General features: G+C 45.2%; 1 protein-coding gene across 2 annotated transcripts in view; it reads left to right on the top strand.

The window, feature by feature from the left end:
* Positions 1 to 21425, top strand: part of si:ch73-335l21.1 (insulin receptor substrate 1-B) — a 77475-nt gene that overhangs the window by 33177 nt on the left and 22873 nt on the right. Inside the window, exons 4-5 of one of the 2 annotated variants that reach the window (XM_064940500.1) lie at positions 774 to 3924; positions 8139 to 8509. In XM_064940500.1, coding sequence (XP_064796572.1) covers positions 774 to 3924; positions 8139 to 8218 — 3231 coding nt within the window. In that variant the 3' untranslated portion in view covers positions 8219 to 8509. Of the gene's footprint in view, positions 1 to 773; positions 3925 to 8138; positions 8510 to 21425 lie in introns of those variants that run through there. The other variant, XM_064940501.1, reaches the window with a different exon arrangement.

The raw sequence follows: 21425 nt of genomic DNA, 5'->3' as shown, positions 1-21425 counted from the left end.
ATGGAGTAGGAGGTGTGATCATGTGGGGGTGCTTTGCTGGTGACACTGTCAGTGATTTATTTAGAATTCAAGCACACTTAACCAGCATGGCTTCCATAGCATTCTGCAGCAATACACCATCCCATCTGATTTGCACTTAGTCCCACTATCATTTGTTTTTCAACCGGACAATGAACCAAAACACACCTCCAGGCTGTGTAAGGGCTATTTTACCAAGAATGAAAGTGATTGAGTGCTGCATCAGATAACCTGGCCTCCAAAATCACCCGATCTCATCCCATTTGAAATGGTTTGGGATGAGTTGAACCGCAGAGTGAAGGAAAAGCAGCCAACAAGTGCTCAGCATATGTGTGAATTCCTTCAAGACTGTTGGAAAAGCATTCCTCTTGAAGCTGGTTGAGAGAATGCCAAGAAGTCATCAAGGGTGGCTAATTTGAAGAATCTAAAATCAAAAATATATTTAGATTTCTTTAACACTTGGTTATTACATGGTTCCATATGCGTTATTTCATAGTTTTGATGACTTCACTATTATTCTACAATGTAGAAAATAGTAAAATGAGTAGGTTGAATGAGTAGGTGTGTCCAAATGTCTGACTGGTACTGTATATGTACTTTGGTTTGCTCAGAAAACTTGGGGGTACAAATAAAATCACGTGGGCTGAATTTGGGCCGCCTATTGGGAAACTCTGGGTTAAATGTTAAGATTGTAGATTAGTGGTTAGTTAGAACCTGTAAACACATAGAGAATGACTGTGTTGTGCCTCATGCAGGTGGATGACTCAGTGGTGGCCCAGAACATGCATGAGACCCTACTGGAAGCCATGAAAGCCCTGAGTGAGGAGTTCCGCCAACGCAGCAAGTCACAGTCCAATTCTGGGCCAGGTGGGGGAGCCACCGCCTCCAACCCCATCAGCGTCCCCTCGCGACGCCACCATCCCAACCCGCCCCCCAGCCAGGTGGGCTTCACCCGTAGGCCTCGCACCGAGCCGCCCGGAGGGTCTGGAACAGGCGGCAACAGCGCAAACGCATCACCCACCCCCCGCCACAGTTTCCCCAGGTCAGGCACAGCCAGTGATGGGGGTAAAGGAGAAGAAGGGGTGGGGGGAGCGTGCGGAGGTGTAGGTCAGAGTTCCAGTCCTACCACCAATGGGTCCTGCTCCACCACGCCCATCCTCAGGTCCAAGTTGGCCCGTTCTGCCTCCACCCCAACCAAGAACAACTCCCTGAGCCTGATGCGCTCCATCTCCACCCCAGCTCCCTCCCCAGCTCCTAACTTGTCCTCCAGCTCCAGCCACTGCTCTGAGTTTGGGGTAGTGGTGGGTGCAACCGGAGGAGGTGGAGGAGCAACAGGGACCGGTTCCTACAGCCGCCTCCACTCCCACAACGCCTCCGTGTCGGGCTCCCCCAGCGATTATGGCTCCTCGGATGAGTACGGCTCCAGCCCTGGGGAGCACTCTGCCCCCTCCCCCAACATGCCAGGAGGGTCAGCCAGGTCAGGCCGTTATCAATCCCTGGACGACGAGGCTGCTAACTACATCCTAATGGGCCAGCGTGGTGGTGGTGGAGCTCCAACATCTGGCTCTCTGCCTGCCGGAGCATCCAGCTCAGCCCCTTCTCACCAGCCCCAGACCAGGAGGGTCCTGCGGCGCTCCTCTAGCCGGGAATGTGAAGCCGAGAGGCAGTTGCTGAGCAAGCGGGCGTCCCTGCCTCCCATGGCCCTGGAGCGCCTGGCCCCGCGACCCCACAGGGGGGAGGAGGAGCAGGATGAAGACGTGGCTGACTACGCCATCATGTCCAGCAGCACCAGCGGGGATTCCTTCACCACCTGCGTCTCATCACAAAGAGACTCTGAGATGAGCCCCGGTGGAGGAGGGGGATACCTGGACGTGGCTGTAGAGTTGGTTGGTAGTGGAGGTATAGTGCGAGATAACGGCTATATGTCCATGCTACCGGGAGGAGTTACCCAACCTCCAGTCTCCCTCACCCACTCGCTTTCCGTCTCTGACTCGGAGTCCAAGCCAGCGGATGACTACATGGCCATGACGCCTAACAACAGCGTGTCCCCCCCGCAGCAGATCCGGCCCCCTCCTGGCTCTGGCGATGGCTACATGATGATGTCACCCAACAGCAGCTGCTCTCCGGACCAGCGTGGCTGCCTGGGTGGTGTGGCCTGGGTGGACAGCAGCAGCGCCGACAGCCGGGCGGGCAGCGACTACATGAACATGTCTCCCATCAGCATCCGCTCGGCCAACAGCAGCCCCCCTCCCCCCGAGCAACCCCCTCAGACAGACCACCACCCCTCACTGCAGGCCCCCAAGATGGTCTACTCCTACTACTCGCTGCCCCGCTCCTACAAACACACGCCACCTTGTGGACACTTTGAGGACGGCCCCGGCCGAGGCAGGAGGCCGAATGGGAGCAGTGATGTTAGAGGAGTTGGCAGGGCGGTGGTGGTTCGTCAGGACCCCAATTTGGGTGCAGTCCAAGGTCGCCACCTGTCCCTCTCCTCGTCCTCATACTCCTCCAGCTCTGCCAGCAGTGAGAGCCTAGGGGAGAACGAGGACAGGGCTCTCCAGGGAGCAGGGTCCTCAGGTGGGGGAGCTCACTCTAAAGACATGGGGCTCCTCCAGCAGAGACGGGCAGCCCCCAAACAGGGCCAGCAGGGGGGATCCAGGACCCGGCCTGTCAGCCTGTTTGTGGACGTGTCCAAAGCAAACACCCTCCCCAGGGTCCGTGAGAACCCCCTCCCCCCGGAGCCCAAGAGCCCAGGGGAGTACGTCAGCATTGAATTCAAGGGGGATCAAAGCGCCAGAGGAGGGCCAGGAGGTGGGGGAGGGAGGGGACTCAGACACGGGATGTCCCTGCCTCACGGCTCCAGCCAGCACCCTTCACACCGGCCAGCCTCTTGCCTGGGGGGGTTCCTGCCCCTCCCCCGAAGCCCCTCCACCCCCCAGACCCCCATCATGCCCCTCACCCCTCCATCCGCCTCAGAATATGTCAACATGGACCTGCGGCCCTCACCGTCCCCCTCTCCCCTCTCCCTGACACCACTGAGCTTCCCCACCTTCCCCACCCCACCAACGCCCCCTCCAATGATCCTGGTCCCCAAGGCCCACGACGAGTACAGGGTGACCCTTCAGCAGCAAGGCGGGCCAGAGGGTGCTGAAGCGGGGCCCAGGACAAACAGACAGACTACCCATGTAGTGGTGACTCAATCAGAGTCCCTTACCTCCTGCGGGGACTATACAGAGATGGCCTTCAGCCTGAAAAACAACACCGTCCCTAGCTCCACGTCCAACAACACCTTCCCCAAAGCCCCCTCCCCAGCCAGGCCCGATCCCCCAGTCCCTGTCGTCACCCTGGGCCTGGACTTCCCCCTGCCTAAACCTGGGCCCAACCCGGACCACGGCGCTAAAGTGATCCGGGCCGACCCCCAGGGCCGCAGGCGCCACTGCTCCGAAACCTTCCTCGCCTCCCCCTCTCTCCCTCCCCCCTCCTCCAACTCCTCCTCTGCTGCCTCTCTCTTCCCGGAGCATGCCCAGGCCGTGGCTCGCCGGCTTGGGTTTGAGGGCATGCTGTGGGGGAATGGAGTGTCGGCCGAGCATCTCCCCTCGCAGTTCCTCCACCCTGGGCCTGGCATACCTGCTGCCCAGGCTTTGTCCGTGGAGCAAGGCCTTAACTACATAGACTTGGACTTGGCCAACAAAGAGAGCCCTCATTCAGCCTTAGATGGGTCCTCAACCATACAGGCTATCCCCCCTCGCCTCTACTCGTCCGTACTGAATGGGGGGGGCGGGGTGGGGGTGTCCGGGGCGGGCATCGGGTGTAGTGGCGGGTCCAACCTCAACACCTATGCCAGCATTGACTTTTACAAGTCAGAAGAGCTGCGGACGCATCCGAACGGAAACAAAGACGGTACAGGTGAGCGTTAATTTCTACTCCTTATGCCATATTTGGGGGGAAGGTCTAAATGTCCTCTCTCTGTGATGTTTTGTGTACAGCTTTGGTTGCGCTCCTGCTCCTCTTCCTATGCCACCCCTCTCATTCTCTCACTCTCTTTCTCTCTCTCCTATATCCTGCTGCTACTGTCTACATTTTTCAGATGAAACGGTGGCATTTCAGAATCTGTCCATCTATGCTTATATGCAGGCCCACCTGGTGCTAGATTACCCAGCAGTCACCACAAGAACACACACACACGCCAATCAGGTCTTTGTTACTGTCTATTTACGCCTAAATGAGAAGAGATATGGTGAGTCTGCTATCTTTAGCTAAGTACATACGGTTTTTATCTTAGTACATATTTATGCAAGTTTATTAGCAGGAAATGGCTTCAAAATGGAAATGTGGAAAAAAGTAAATAGTTGGACTCACACTCAATATCACCAGCTGACATGGGAACGGCAGGGTAGCCTAGTGGTTAGAGCATTGGACTAGTAACCGAAAGGTTGCGCAAGTTCAAATCCCCGAGCTGACAAGGTACAAATCTGTCGTTCTGCCCCTGAACAGGCAGTTAACCCACTGTTCCTAGGCTGTCATTGAAAATAAGAATTTGTTCTTAACTGACTTGCCTAGTTAAATAAAGGTAAAATAAATAGATGTAGCTTATAACTCCTATCCTAGCCTTGCACTTAGCTCAATTTCTGACAAACATGTTCTCTGAGTAGGAGACAAATGTTCTCTGAGCGAAGCCACTGTCTTCCCTGACTTAGCCAGAATTGGCTCGTTAGAGAAGTCTGTCTGCTATTTAAATAGACCCCAGTTAAACTCTGAGTGGGGATTTATAAACCAGATTGGGTAGTGAAGTGCTGAGTCGCGCGAGGCTAGCTAGCTTTCAAACAGTGGGCCTTTATGGAGAACGTTACCACCGTTAGCTAGCCTCCACAGTAGGTATTTTGGGGAAATCTCTGGCTGTGCGTGTTAGCATGGTCGCGTCAGTGAGGCAGCGTGGGGCAGAATGTTACACGTTGGCTGGGAATGTTGAGAGGGGGCCAGTGTTTCACTACCGCAAACTGCTCCCAAATCAAATGCCTCTGTGCAGTGTCCCCTCCTCCCTTCATCCCTCCAGTCTATTCCGCCTCCCCCTTTTTCTTCCTCCAATAAATGACCCTTTTGTTCGGGTGTTTCTGCCGTGGTGTCTCTCTCCCTCTAACTTACTCTCCTGTCTTTCTCCTCTCTCTCCTGTCTCTCTCTAACTTACTCTCTCACTCAGTCAATCACTCAGTCACTCATTCAGTCACTCACTCACACTCTCTCTTTCTCTCTCTCCCTTTCCCTCTAACTTACTCTCTCCTGTCTCTCGCTCTCTATTTCTCTCCTCACTGTCTTTCTTTCCTCTCACGGTCTCTTTCTTTTGCTTCTTTCCGCCCCCCGTCTCTCTCTCTCCCTCTTTTTTCACATTGTCTCGCTCCATCCCAGAACGATGAGTCCCCCTCTTATTGAGAAGAGAGGAAAGAAACTAGGATAGAGAGAATGAATGAATGAGAGATGGTGTGGAGTACCCAAAAGTACAGATTGATCCTTGGACTACGGCGCGGTTTGGAAGCAATGAATCGTTTCGTCTGTGCATTTATTTAGGCCTAAAAATGTTTGGTCAACTAACTCCATGGTAATTGTGGGGAATTTCTTTTCTGGCAGACTCGTGTGTGTGTGTGTGTGTGTGTGTGTGTGTGCGTGTGTGTGTGTGCGTGTGTGTGTGTGTGTGTGTGATGCAAACTAGTCACTTTTCGGCGAAATTCACCGTTTTGAATCCAAAATGGATGATTTGTGTAGATCCGATGCGTAAAGTGTGTGGGGGGAGTTGGATCACAACTGGCTGAAACGAACGAGTGATGCGCGTTTGGCGCAATACTGGCTGTATCCAAGGCTCAGCCGATCGTTCACATAACAATCGATATGCTGATAGAATTTAGGTAGCCTTGTTCTCAGATTAGTTTTGTTAAAATCCACAGCTACAATACATGCAGCCTCATGATATATGGTTTCCAGTTTGCGTAATGTCCAGTGAAGTTTCTTGATGGCTGTCTTGGAATCCGCTTGTGGGGGGATATACAGTTGAAGTTGGAAGTTTACATACCCCTTAGCCAAAAACATTTTAAACTCCGTTTTTCACAATTCCTGACATTTAATCCTAATAAAAATTCCCTGTCTTATGTCAGTTATGATCACCACTTTATTTTAAGAATGTGAAATGTCAGAATAATAGCAGAGAGTGATTTATTTCAGCTTGTATTCCTTTCATCACATTCCCAGTGGGTCAGAATTTTACATACACTCAATTAGTATTTGGTAGCATTGCCTTTAAATTGTTTAACTTGGGTCAAACGTTTCAGGTAGCCTTCCCACAGCTTCCCACAATAAGTTGGGTGAATTTTGTAACTGAGTCAGGTTTGTAGGCCTCCTTGCTCGCACACACTTTTTCAGTTCTGCCCACACATTTTCTATGAGATTGAGGTCAGGGCTTTGTGATTGCCACTCCAATACCTTGACTTTGTTGTCCTTAAAACTTCTTGACGCACCCGATCCCGTTAGCGGGATCATTTTCATAAACACCCGCTGAATTGCAGCGCGCCATATTCAAATAAAATTACTAAACATATTTAATTTTCATGAAATCCCAAGTGCAATAAAGCAAAACACAGCTTAGCTTGTTGTTAATCCACCTGTCGTGTCAGATTTTGAAAATATGCTTTACAGCGAAAGCAATCCAAGCGCAATCCAAACATTATGAACACCTAGCATTAAAGCAGCTTGGTCACGAAAATCAGAAAAGCAATCAAATTAATCGCTTACCTTTTGATCTTCGGATGTTTTCACTCACGAGACTCCCAGTTACACAAAAAATGTTTTATATCCAAAATACCTCCATTTGTTTGGCGCGTTATGTTCAGAAATCCACAGGCTTGAGCGGTCACGACATCGCCGACGAAAATTCCAATTAGTATCCGTAATGTCCACAGAAACATGTCAAAGTTTTTATAGTCAATCCTCAGGTTGTTTTTAAAATATATAATCGATAATATATCAATCGGGACAATCGCTTTTTCAATAGGAGAGGGAGAGACAATGGCTGCCCCACTCTGTTGCGCAAGCAAAACTCATGCGAACACCCAGTTATCCACTGACGCAATGTTATCTTTCTCGCTCATTTTTCTAAATAAAAGCCTGAAACTATGTCTAAAGACTGTTGACACCTTGAGGAAGCGATAGGAAAAGGAATCTGGTTGATATCCCTTTAAATGGAACGAAGGCAGGCTGTGGAACATGGAGCTTTCAAAATAGAAGCCACTTCCTGGTTTGATTTTCCTCAGGTTTTCGCATGCAATATCAGTTCTGTTATACTCACAGACAATATTTTGAGAGTTTTGGAAACTTTAGAGCGTTTTCTATCCTAATCTGACAATTATATGCATATTCTATTTTCTGGGCCTGAGAAATAGGCCGTTTCAAATTGGTACGTTTTTCATCCAAAAAATCAAAATACTGCCCCCTACACTCAACAAGTTAAGCCATTTTGCCACAACTTTGGAAGTATGCTTGGGGTCATTGTCCATTTGGAAGACCCATTTGCGACCAAGCTTTAACTTCCTGACTGATGTCTTGAGATGTTGCTTCAATATATCCACCAAATTTTCCTTCCTCACGATGCCATTAATTTTGTGAAGTGCACCATTCCCTCCTGCAGCAAATCACCCCCACAACATGATGCTGCCACCCCCGTGCTTCACGGTTGGGATGGTGTTCTTCGGCTTGCAAGCCTCCTCCTTTTTCCTCCAAACATAACGATGGACATTATGGCCAAACAGTTCTATTTTTGTTTCAGCAGACCAGAGGACATTTCTCCAGAGAGTACGATCTTTGTCCCCATGTGCAGTTGCAAACTGTAGTCTGGCTTTTTTATGGCGGTTTTGGAGCAGTGGCTTCTACCATACTGAGCAGCCTTTCAGGTTTTGTCGGTATAGGACTCGTTTTACTGTGGATATAGATGCTTTTGTACCTGTTTCCTCCAGCATCTTCACAAAGAAGTTAATCTCTAGGAAGTTAATCTCTAGGAGACAGAACGTGTCTCCTTCCTGAGCGGTATGACGGCTGCGTGGTCCCATCGTGTTTATACTTCCGTACTATTGTTTGTACAGATGAACGTGGTACCTTCAGGCATTTGGAAATTGTTCCCAAGGATGAACCAGACTTGTGGAGGTCTACATTTGTTTTCTGAGGTCTTGGCTGATTTCTTTTGATTTTCCCATGATGTCAAGCGAAGAGGCACTGAGTTTGAAGGTAGGTCTTGAAATGCATCCACAGATACACCTACAATTGATTAAAATGATGTCAATTAGCCAATCAGAAGCTTCTAAAGCCGTAACATCATGTTCTGGAATTTTCCAAGCTGTTTAAAGGCACAGTCAACTTAGTGTATGTAAACTTCTGACCCACTGGAATTGTGATACAGTAAAATAATCTGTCTGTAATCAATTGTTGGAAAAATTACTTGTCATACACAAAGTAGATGTCCTAACTGACTTGCCAAACTATAGTTTGTTAACAAGAAATTTGTGGAGTGGTTGAAAAACAAGTTTTAATGACTCCAACCTAAGTGTATGTAAACTTTTGACTTCAACTGTACATGGCTGTGACGATAACCAAGGAGTGTTCTCTTGGGAGATCATACAGTTTGCATTTGTTTTGAGGAATTCTAGGTCAGGTGAACAAAAGGACTTGAGTTCTTGTATGTTGTTACAATTACACAATGAGTCTTTAATCCTGAAAGTGTGTGTGTGTTTTGTGTGTGGTATGTATGCTCTTAGTACAGCCTCAAGGGTTCATTGAGTCTATGGGAGAGCTTCCCAAACTGTAACAGCACATGACTGCTAATTGACACTAGAAAATGCAGGAGACCCCACTTTGAAAAATGATATTCCCGAGTGGGTGTTTGCAACACATAACAACATGAATGTGCATCCTATTAGTAGTTGTAACTAAGAAAGTTCTATTCTATAACCATTTGAAGAGATTACAGATTTTCTCAGGGGCCCCATTTCAACTTTTGGTGACCCCACATGGGGTTCCGACCCCAGGTTTGGGAACCACCGATCTAGAGTGTGATCATTTAATGTGTTGTTTAATGGGAGCTCAAACTGTAAATGATTTAGATGACGTGCCCCTTCCTGAAGCAAACAACCGTGTGGTTCCACTTCATGTCTGTGTGTTTCAACTACAGCACCTGGAGAAAGGTTATTTCAAACTGAGTTGGATGGATGGAATGAGTGCATGTGTTTACCAAGGAGTGAATCACGTTTTTTTCCCACCTAAAAAGTCTGATGGAAATCAAATCACCCTGTAGGCCATGCCAACATGTTCCAGTAAGACCTGACTCTATTAACCTTCTCATCACAATGTTGCTACTTGCCCCTCTATCCTTGCTCATTTGAAATAAACTACCAATGCTAAACCGACATCTAGCCCCTACCCACTGTGAGTTGCCCCCAACCACTGACACAGGATCTGATACTTTTCAACCTTTTCATTTCAACAAATCATATTTTATCTCCCTAAACTCAGACTAGTGAGACACAAAACAGTGCAAGAAATTAGGTAAAACAGTGCAAGAATTGAGGTCACTGCCCATTTGGTATAGCCTGGTCTAGCCGGTATACATGCCAGTAGCATGTCGCTGCCCAGTAACACTTTGTAACGCTACTCTGCTTCCTGGCAAGCCTGAGGGTGACATGGCATGTTGGCAGCTCCTTTGAAAGCCCCATGCCACGTGTGGAATTCCTGCTTGCTCGGGGGGGGGACACACACAACGGGGTACACACACTTGGGAGGGAGGGGAACAATAAGAACCATTTACCCAAATCTAACTCTCTCTCCCTCACCCTCTCTCTCTCTCTCTCTCTCTCACACACACTCACTCACAGAGAGAGAGAGAGATCTGGCCTTGCCTCACTGTGCTGTGGTGGCTGCTCATCCTGTGGTAAGTGCCTCAAGAGATGTGAGGGATAGAGGGAAGTTGAGCCGAGGTAGTTTAGAAGTATTTAATCCATCTCCCCCTCCCTCTGCACCCCCCACCAGAAAGAATGGCTCTCGTTGTTGGAGTTATATTAGATCTGCCACCCAATACACACACACACACACCCTCTCTCGCTCTCTCTCTCATACACACACGCATAGTACCCTGACCGTCACCAGCGGAGTTCCATTTAGAGACAGTTTTACATAACAGGACTAGCCCATAACCCATGGTTCCCCTGGATTACAGGACAGAATACTCAGACTAACAGACTGAACAAGTCTACTCTGTCATTTCATCCCTGACCTGTAACCATAGCGATGCTTATTTAAATGCTACCACTATTTTAACTCTCCTTTTGGACTTGTTGTATGATGACTGCCATCAGTGCACAGCATGTGTACTGCGTTTGGTATAAAAAAAAAAATACCCTACTTTTTTACATAGTAGTGTAAGACTTGCAGACTACAGCATCTGACTAGATATGACATTCTGTGCAGTTAGTCATACAATCAGTTGTCCTTTGGTGACATTTTGACACTAAAAACATACAGAGATGTTACCAATACTCAACGCGACACAATTCAAAAGGTATTTCCGAAACGGTCAAATAAAGTGTTACGGGAGGTTTTGAATATTGTACAGCTCGTTTATTGAATCACATGCATCACTCCCTGCCTTCTCATGGATCATACCGAAACAGAGGTTGTTATGAAATGAATGCTGCTACAGATATTGCGTGACACGATCCGTTTTGATAACGGCTCCACATTCTTCCACTGTCAAATGTTAGGTTAGTTTCTCTAATTTAGTGCATGCATTCGTTCACATGTAGAATCTGGATTCGACTGTACTTTTGTTTTCTATTTCTAAGGCCAACATTTCCATGTTTATAGCCATGTGAGTGACGTCTGGTCCTGGAGATCCTTGGGGACCAGATCCAGTGGTTGTTACTGGCTCAGAAATGGTTCAAGTCAACAGAAGAGAGATGGAGATTAGACTGTTTGTAATCCTCTGTCTAGTTCTACCCATTTATATCCCGCTGTGATCTACTGTAATATATTCTCCCCCATGTGCCAGGCCTGTACACCACGCTCAAGAGCCCACCGCAGATTATACACAGCCTATATTGGGTAAAATGTGAGCTCTGTAATGGATTTACCTCTAATCTAGATATAGTACTGATTACTGTTGGCAGTGTTGCAGTTCTCTTAAAACAATGAATGTCCTAATCGTGTCTATGGCAGAATAAGCCTGGAAGTTCCACTGTTTTATAAATCTAAAATACAATATAAATACATTATATAGTCACGATATATTTCTAATGTAGCAGAACCGAACCCAGCTCAACCTCTTCCTGTTTTAGTCATGTGTTGTTTCCTGTTAGGGCTTGAACATCTGTCCTATTGCCATCTACAAATGATACTGGATATTGCTTTCCACAACTCAGTAGCTACCTAGTAGCTACAGCACTCTACTCAACCAGTGATCTCACAGTACAGATATGCATGTTACAGTCTTGTATGAAACCATTTCAAGGATTTTTTTAATTTAAAGCTCCCTGTTGTTATCCTGTATTGGTCTCAGTCTCCTGTAAAGTACACAGTGGTGTGCATCCCTAATGTCATCCTATTCCCTATGGGCCCTGGTCAAAAGTAGTGTGCTATATAGGGCAGGTATTCCCAAACTGTGGAACGTTTACCCCCAGGGGTGCGCGCAATGCCGTTGGGGGTACGTGCAAGACGCCACTTGGGTACACCTCAGCATCCACCGAGAGACTCTTGCTGCCAAGGGAATGCCTGACCGCTTGAAAGATGTTTTGGACACTACAGTGAAAATGGGTAACTTTGTTAAAGCAAGGCCACTGAACGCTCGTGCATTTTCTGCACTATGCAATGATATGGGCAGCGACCATGTAACGCTTTTACAACATACAGAAGTGCGCTGGTTATCAAGGGGCAAAGTATTGACACGTCTTGTTGAATTGAGAGACGAGCTTCAAGTTTTCTGACCATAATTTTCACTTGTCTTACCGCTTACATGATGACGAGTTTCTCACACGACTGGCCTATCTGGGAGATGTTTATTCTCTCCTGAATGATCTGAATCTAGGATTACAGGGAATCTCCGCAACTATATTCAGTGTGCGGGACAAAATTGAGGCTATGATTAAGAAGTTGGCGCTCGTCGCTGTCTGCATTAACAAGGACAACACACAGGTCTTTCCATCATTGTATGATGTTTTGCGTGCAAATGAACCCAAGTTTACGGACAATGTCGAATGTGATATAGCAAAGCACCTGAGTGAGTTGGGTGCGCAATTACGCAGGTCATCCATTTCGGTAAATTACATGAAACAACTGGATTCGTTATCCCTTTCATGCCCTGCCTCCAGTCCACTTGCCGATATCTGAACAAGAGAGCCTCATCGAAATTGCAACAAGCGGTTCTGTGAAAATGTAATTTAATCAGAAGCCACTGCCAGATTTCAGAATTGGACTGCGCTCAGAGTATCCTACCTTGGCAAATCACACTGTTAAGAAGCTGATGCCCTTTGCAACCACATACCTATGTGAGAGTGGATTCTCTGCCCTCACTAGCATGAAAAATAAATGCAGGCACAGACTGTGTGGGGAAATGATTTAAGACTGAGACTCTCTCCAATATAACCCAACATTACAGAGATATGTGCAAACACACCCTACTCATTAACCTGTGGTGAGTTATTCACAATTTTCGATGAAAAAATAAAGTTTTGTGTGTAAGATGGCTAAATAAAGAGCGAAATTATTGATTTATATTGTGCCCTGGTCCTATAAGAGCTCTGTCACTTCCCACGAGCCGGGTTGTGTTTTAAACTCACACTCTTATGTTTAATAAATGTATCGTATCGTGTTTGTGGCAGGCTTACAATGATGGCAAAAAAAAGCATTTGAGAGTGCTGACCCCGGTGCTAGAGGGGGTATGCAGCTGGAGTTTGAATGTTTGAAGGGGTACGGGACTATCAAGTGTTGGGGAACCACTGCTATAGGGAATGTGATTACAGTTGGAACGCAGTAGTGTTTGGGTGAGCACCACATTCCATTTGGTGACATCATCTCTCCAGTTCTCTCATTACACCACATTGTCAAGAAGTCATGAATCCAGTTGAATGTTAGTGAAGAAGCTCAATGTACCCCTACATGGGTTGACCACAACCCAAACCAAAATCCCTGGGAGTGGGTGATCTAAACCACACACACAGCAACAGTCAGCAAAACATAACGTGGTGCTGCAGCGTTCAACATCAGGGCACCATACGGTCCCAGTCCACACTGGAACGCAACACAGTAGAGGTCGACCTATTAATCTGAATGGCCGATTTTATTAGGGACGATTTTCAAGTTTTCATAACAAATCGGAAATCAGTAATTTTGAACGTTTTTTATTTTTTTACACCTTTATTTAACGAGGCAAGTCAGTTAAGAACACATTCTTATTTTAAATGATGGCCATGGAATGGTGGGTTAACTGCCATGTTCAGGGGCAGAGCGATAGATGTTTACCTTGTCTGCTCAGTGATTCAGTCTTGCAACCTTACGGTTAACTAGTCCAACGCTCTAACCACCTGCCTCACGAAGAGCCCGCCTGTTACACGAATGCAGTAAGAAGCCAAGGTAAGTTGCTAGCTAGCATTAAACTTATCTTGAAAAACAATAAATCATCATCACTAGTTATAACTACACATGGTTGATGATATTACTAGTTTATCTTGCGTGTCCTGCGGTGCGCATTCGCGAAAAAGGACTGTCGTTGCTCCAACATGTACCTAACCATGAACATCAATGCCTTTCTTAAAATCAATACACAGAAGTATATATTTTTAAACCTGCATATTTAGCTAAAGGAAATCAAGGTTAGCAGGCAATATTAACCAGGTGAAATTGTGTCACTTCTCTTGCGTTCATTGCACGCAGAGTCAGGGTAGATGCAACAGTTTGGGCCGCCTGGCTCATTGCGAACTAATTTGCCAGAATTTTACGTAATTATGACATAATATTGAAGGTTGTACAATGTAACAGCAATATTTAGACTTAGGGATGCCATCCGTTAGAGAAAATACTGAACGGTTCCGTATTTCACTGAAAGAATAAACGTTTTGTTTTCGAAATGATCGTTTCTGGATTCGACCATATTAATGACCTAAGGCTCGTATTTCTGTTTGTTATTATGTTATAATTAAGTCTATGGTTTGATAGAGCAGTCTGACTGAGCAATGGTAGGCACCAGCAGGCTCGTAAGCATTCATTCAAATGGCACTTTCTTGCGTGTATCCAGCCAGCAGCTCTTCGCAATGCTTCAAGCATTGCGCTGTTTATGACTTCAAGCCTATCAACTCCCGAGATTAGACTGGTGTAACCGATGTGAAATGGCTAGCTAGTTAGCGGGATGCATGCTAATAGCGTTTCAAACGTCACTCGCTCTGAGACTTGGAGTAGTTGTCCCCCTTGCTCTGCATGGGTAACGCTGCTTCGAGGGTGGCTGTTATCGATGTGTTCCTGGTTCGAGCCCAGGTAGCGGCGAGGAGAGGGATGGAAGCTATTCTGTTACACTGGCAATACTAAAGTGCCTATAAGAACATCCAATAGTCAAAGGTATATGAAATACAAATCATATAGAGAGAAATACTCCTGTAATTCCTATAATAACTACAACCTAAAACTTCTTACCTGGGAATATTGAAGACTCATGTTAAAAGGAACCACCAGCTTTCATATGTTCTCATGTTCTGAGCAAGGAACTTAAACGTCAGCTTTCTTACATGGCACATATTGCACTTTTACTTTCTTCTCCAACACTTAGTTTTTGCATTATTTAAACCCAATTTGAACATGTTTCATTATTTATTTGAGGGTAAATTGATTTTATTGATGTATTGTATTAAGTTAAAATAAGTGTTCATTCAGTATTGTTGTAATTGTCATTATTACAAATACATTTTTAAAAATGGGCCAATTTTAAATCGGTATCGGCTTTTTTTGGTCCTCCAATAATCGGTATCGCCGTTGAAAAATCATAATTGGTCGACCTCTACAACACAGCATAGGCAGGGGAGTTTTACCACACACACACACACACACTGGAACATGAGGGAGGTTTACCACACACACACACACACTCAGAGGTTTTTATCATAGAGCTCAACAGAGTGGATCTTTACACTATACTGTTGAGAGTAGGAGAGTGACGTGAGACAGCAAAGCACACGGGCCAGCAGAACGGGACAAGTAAAACCAGAAATTACATGTTTGTTCTGTGTCACCGTAATGTCACCTGTGTTCTAAGTTTACCAGTCTAAATGATGTTGTGTGTGTGTGTGTGTGCGCGCGCACACACGTGCATTTATGACCTTTAAAGTACACCTGTTCATGTGTGTTGCATCTGTCCCAAAAGTACTGGCTTGCGTGGCCTAATCTCCCATTGACTAATCTCAGAGAGAGAGGCCAACGCAGCTACCCTATATGTAGTAATAACCACTTGTTTCATCATATGCATAATATAATATTCAACATAATTTTGCTTGTCAGTTGTATTCTATAATGTTCGGTTATCTTTCTGCTCTATTCTATTCCCTCTATGTTGCAATATTCTAGGTCAGTGGTTGATTTTGATGGAATTCGAAAGCCTTTTTGTTGCCTGTTGTGGACAGTCAACAGTGTTAGCTTTAGTACACAGGCTGTTGAATGGAGAGCTACACTTGTCATGGTGATACTCCAACTCAGAAGTTGCACAGGAACAAATATTGAGAGAGAATGAGGGTGAGGGAAAGAAAAAGAGGGAAGGAGAAAGAAAGGAGGGAGAGCGAGTGGTTTTCTTGGAATTTTTGCCCGCAGGAGAGGAAGTGTGTTTAGTTTAGCGCTGTTTCCTAAGCAATACAAATGAAAGAAGTACAAATAAAGTCTCACTCTGTCCTGCTCTTTATCTCTCCATTTAGTCATTTAGCAAACACTCTTATCCTTTGCGACTTACAGGAGCAATTAGGGTTAAGTGCCTTGCTCAAGGGCACATCAACAGATTTTTAACCCAGTTGGATTTGAACCGGCGACCTTTCAGTAACTGGCTCAACGCTCGTAACCACTAGGCTACCTACCACACAGCCCGTTCACCCTTTCTTTCCTTCTGTCCTTCTGTCTCTGTCTCGCCTTCTCTCCTACATTCTCTCTCTCCGCCACTATCAGTTAACTCTCCATGTTATCCTATCAGTCTCACCCCCTTATCTGTCCTTCTCTCACTCCACTCTGTCCAATCTCTTCCAACCATCTCCCATCTTCCCATTTGTTTGTCTCCACAGTTCCGTTCTGCAAGCACACACGTACACACACTTGGTGGGAGGTTGCTGATGGTGATGGGAAATTTTGTGTGTGTGACCTTGTTGTTCATGGAGGTCATGGTGAAAGACCTGACTAGCTTCATTCCTATGCTCAAGAGAAGGGCAAGGGGGGAGAAAAGAGAAGGAGAGAGAGATATGGGGTGATAAGGAGAGCGCAGTGTCACAATAGACCTGTGCTTTTGTGTGTATATTGTATGTCTGGGAGGATGTACACGGATATCTGGGTGTGTGAATTTGATGTGGGTGTGTGAACTTAAGGTCCTATGGTAACACACCCAGTCCCATCCCTAAGTACACTAGTATATGACGTAAGGCTTGGAATTGCCAGGGACCTCACGATGCGATATTATCACGATACCTATGCAGTGTTTCCCCAAGGATTCTACACATTTTGTCATGGGGCTCAGATAAAAAATTGCAGCTTTAAAGTTAATTTCCTGTAGTTCTACACATTTTGCCATGGGGCTGAGAGAACATTTTCAGTTTTAAAGCTCATTTTTGTCAATTAAACACATTTTTCCACGTTCTTATGCCATCTGAGTGACTCAAACATTAAAACAAAATCAATGGGGGCCATGTTGTATTTTGAATTTAGTCTCGTTTTTATTTAGGTGATTGTTAGTTCTCAAAGATGATCTTTTTAAAAATATATTGCTCCATTATATTTTCTACATATTTTATGTCTGGTTTTAGTCGTTTAAGTTCACACTGAAAACGTTTTACCTTCCTGAAACGTCTGCTGCAGAAGGAAAAGAGAGGCATAAGAGAACTCGTTTGGTCAGTCATGGAAATCAAAGTGCTGAAAACAAATTGCCTCACTGTTTAAAAAGACAGAGTAGCAGCTATGAAGTAACATTACTGTAGTTTTGGTGCAGGTACAGCCGACTAGTGCAAAAATAATATAGAGATATTGTAAAAACAAATATTACGATCTAAACTCAGCAAAAAAAGAAACGTCCCTTTTTCTGGACCCCGTCTTTCAAAGATCATTCATAAAAATCAAAATAACTAAACAGATCATTGTAAAGGGTTTAATAAGCTCTTTGGGCTGAGATCCCGCTAACGGGATCGATATGACAACAGCCAGTGAAAGTGCAGGACGCCAAATTCAAAACAAACAGAAATCCCATAATTACAATTCCTCAAACATACAAGTATTTTACACCATTTTAAAGATACACGTCTTGTTAATCCCACCAATGTCCGATTTCAAAAAGGCTTTACAGCGGAAGCAAACCAAACGATTGTTAGGTCAGAGCCAAGTCACAGGAAAACAGCCATTTTTCCAGCCAAAGAGAGGAGTCACAAAAAGCAGAAAGAGAAATTAATCACTTACCTTTGATCTTCATCAGATGACACTCATAGGACTACATGTTACACAATACATGCATGTTTTGTTCGATAAAGTTCATATTTATATCAAAAAACCTCAGTTTACATTGGCGCATTACGTTCAGTAGTTCCAAAACATCCAGCGATTTTTGCAGAGAGCCACACCAATTTACAGAAATACTCATAATAAACATTGATAAAAGATACAACTATTATGCAGAGAATTATAGATACACTTCTCCTTAATGCACCCGCTGTGTCAGATTTCAAAAAAAACTTTACTAAAAAAGCACACCGTGCTATAATCTGAGTACGGTCCTCAGAGACCAAAACAACCCAAACAGATATCCGCCATGTTGTGTAGTCAACAGAACTCAGAAATAGCATTATAAATATTCACTTACCTTTGATGATCTTCATCAGAATGCACGCCCAGGAATCCCAGTTCCACAATAAATGTTTGTTTTGTTCGATAATGTCCATAATTTTTGTCAAAATACCTCCTTTTTTTTGCACGTGTTTAGCCCAGTAATCCAAATTCATGATGTGCGATCACAAGGAGCATACGAAAAGTCAAAAAGTTCTGTTACAGTCCGTAGAAACATGTAAACGATGTATAGAATCAATCTTTAAGATGTTTTTAACATAAATCTTCAGTAGTGTTCCAACCGGAGAATTCCTTTGTCTTCAGAAATGCAATGGAACTCAAGCTAACTCTCACGTGAACGCCCGTGTCCAGCTCGTGGCACTCTGGCAGGCCTCTGACTTATTCCCCTCTCATTCGCCCCCACTTCACAGTAGAAGCATCAAACAAGGTTCTAAAGACTGTTGACATCTAGTGGAAGCCTTAGGAAGTGCAATTTCACCCCATAGACACTGTGTATTCGATAGGCCAAGAGCTGAAAAACTACAAATCCCAGATTTTCCACTTCCTTGTTGGATTTTTCCTCAGGTGTTTGCCTGCCATATGAGTTCTGTTATACTCACAGACATCATTCAAACAGTTTTAGAAACTGAGTGTTTTCTATCCAAATCTACTATAAATATGCAAATCTTAGCTTCTGGGCCTGAGTAGCAGACAGTTTACTCTGGGCACCTTATTCATCCAAGCTACTCAATACTGCCCCCAGCCCAAAGAAGTAAAACACTGTTTCCCCATGCTTGTTCAATGAACCATGAACAATTAATGAACATGCACCTGTGGAACGGTCATTAAGACACTAACAGACGGTAGGCAATTAAGGTCACAGTTGTGAAAACTTAGGACACTAAAGAGGCCTTTCTAATGACCCTGAAAATACCAAAAGAAAGATGCCCAGGGTCCCTGCTCATCTGCCTGAACTTGCCTTAGGCATGCTGCAAGGAGGCATGAGGACTGCAGATGTGGCCAGGGCAATAAATTGCAATGTCCGTACTGTGAGACGCCTAAGACAGCGCTACAGGGAGACAGGATGGACAGCTGATCGTCCTCATAGTGGCAGACCACGTGTAACAACACCTGCACAGGATCGGTACATCTGAACATCACACCTGCGGGACAGGTACAGGATGGCAACAACAACTACCCGAGTCACACCAGGAATGCACAATCCCTAATTCAGGGCTCAGACTGTCCACCAGACATCACCGGCAACAATAATGTCTATGGGCACAAACCCACCGTCGCTGGACCAGACAGGACTGGCAAAAAGTCGTCTTCACTGACGAGTTGTGGTTTTGTCTCACCGGGGGTGATGGTCAGAGTCGCGTTTATCGTCGAAGGAATGAGCTTTCCACCGAGGCCTGTACTCTGGAGCGGGATCGATTTGGAGGTGGAGGGTCCGTCATTGTCTGGGGCGGTGTGTCACAGCATCATCGGACTGAGCTTGTTGTCATTGCAGGCAATCTCAACACTGTGCGTTACAGAGAAGACATCCACCTCCCTCATGTGGTACCCTTCCTGCAGGCTCATCCTGACATGACCCTCTAGCATGACAACACCACCAGCCATACTACTTGTTCTGTGCGTGATTTCCTGCAAGACAGGAATGTCAGTGTTCTGCCATGGCCAGCGAAGAGCCCGGATCTCAATCCCATTGAGCACATCTGAGACCTGTTAAAGTGGAGGGTGAGGGCTAGTGCCATTCCCCCCAGAAATGTCAGAGAACTTGCAGGTGCCTTGGTGGAAGACATGGGTAACATCTCACAACAAGAACTAGTCTGGTGCAGTCCATGAAGAGGAGATGCACTGCAGTACTTAATGCAGCTGGTGGCCACACCAGATACTGACTGTTACATTTGATTTTAACCCCCCCCCCCCTTTTGTTCAGGGACATATTGTTCAATTTCTGTTAGTCACATGTCAGTTTCTCAGTTGTTGAATATTATGTTCATACAAATATTTACATATGTTAAGTTTGCTGAAAATAAAAGTAGTTGACAGTGAGAGGACGTTCATATGGTAAATTATATCCTGATATGGATTTTTTTCCCCTCCATCACTAATATCAGGTTCACTCACTGACAGTTAAGAAATTATTCTCTGACAGACAGGGATGGTTAAATTTTCAAAATACAATTGCAAAATACCATGAAGATGAATATATCAAAATAAACTACAAAACACTTTTTTGAAGTGTATTTAATCAAAAACATTTGCAAGTAGCTGGCCGAACAGCAAGAACATTCTCAGTAATGGCAACAGAAACGTTTTACTTGCTATGGCTGTGATATGTTGTTATCTATCTAGTTCAGGTATTCCCAAACTGGGGTACATGCAATGCCGTCGGGGGTACGCCAAATGTGATACAATTATTATTATTATTTTTTTTAGTACTTTCTTTTCACATTTTCCAACAGTACATTTATATTTTCCAACGGGGCTATACATTTGGTTGAAGATTTTTTTCTTTCGCCGGAGTACCCTCGTTTCACTGTCAAAAATCTAATTCAACCATCTAGTGTTCAGGGAAATAACAACCCAAAGTCAAATACAGGTAGACTAGTCTAATAAATAACATCCAATCACATAAACCTTCACTCTTGTGCAGACATTTAGAAACGAAACATGACAATTTGAAAAATAAGCCACGGGACTTTTTTGAGCGAGAATGAAGACTACTTTTGAGTAGTAAAAACATGTCTAAAAGCAAGAGATACCATTAATAAGAAGGGGCTAGAAGAGTCTTGTATGGTGAGCTCCCGAGTGGCGAGGACAGGCAAGCCCCATACTATTGTGGAGGACTTTATTCTTCCTGCTGCCGTGGATATGGCTGGAACAATGGTGGGGGAAAAGGCAACAAAAAAGACATACAGACAATGTCTTCATCAAACAACGCTGTTTAACGATGCATCAGTGGACATGGCAGGAGATGTTTTGAAACAATTACTGCTTCGCTTACAAGCCAGTGAATTCAATGCGTTGCAGCTGGATGAGTCAACAGACGTGGCGGGCCTGGCACAGCTCCTGGTATATGTCCGTTACTTTTATGTGGTGTCAATTAAGGAAGACATCCTCTTCTGCAATCCACTGAAAACTAGGACAACATGAGTATATTTTTAAAGTACTGGACAGCTTTGTGACATGAAATTAATTTTGGTGGTCAAGATGTTTTGGTGTCTGTATTGATGGCACAAAAGCCATGACAGGGAGACATAGTGGAGTGGTAACGCGCGTGCAAGCAGTTGCTCCCGATACCACTTGGGTCCACTGCAGCATCCATCGAGAGGTGC

Source organism: Oncorhynchus masou, chromosome 27 (genome assembly GCF_036934945.1).
Source record: "Oncorhynchus masou masou isolate Uvic2021 chromosome 27, UVic_Omas_1.1, whole genome shotgun sequence".
Classification (NCBI taxonomy): domain Eukaryota; kingdom Metazoa; phylum Chordata; class Actinopteri; order Salmoniformes; family Salmonidae; genus Oncorhynchus; species Oncorhynchus masou.
The sequence above is the reverse complement of the archived record's forward strand: the minus strand, read 5'-3'. Positions and strand labels throughout refer to the sequence as shown.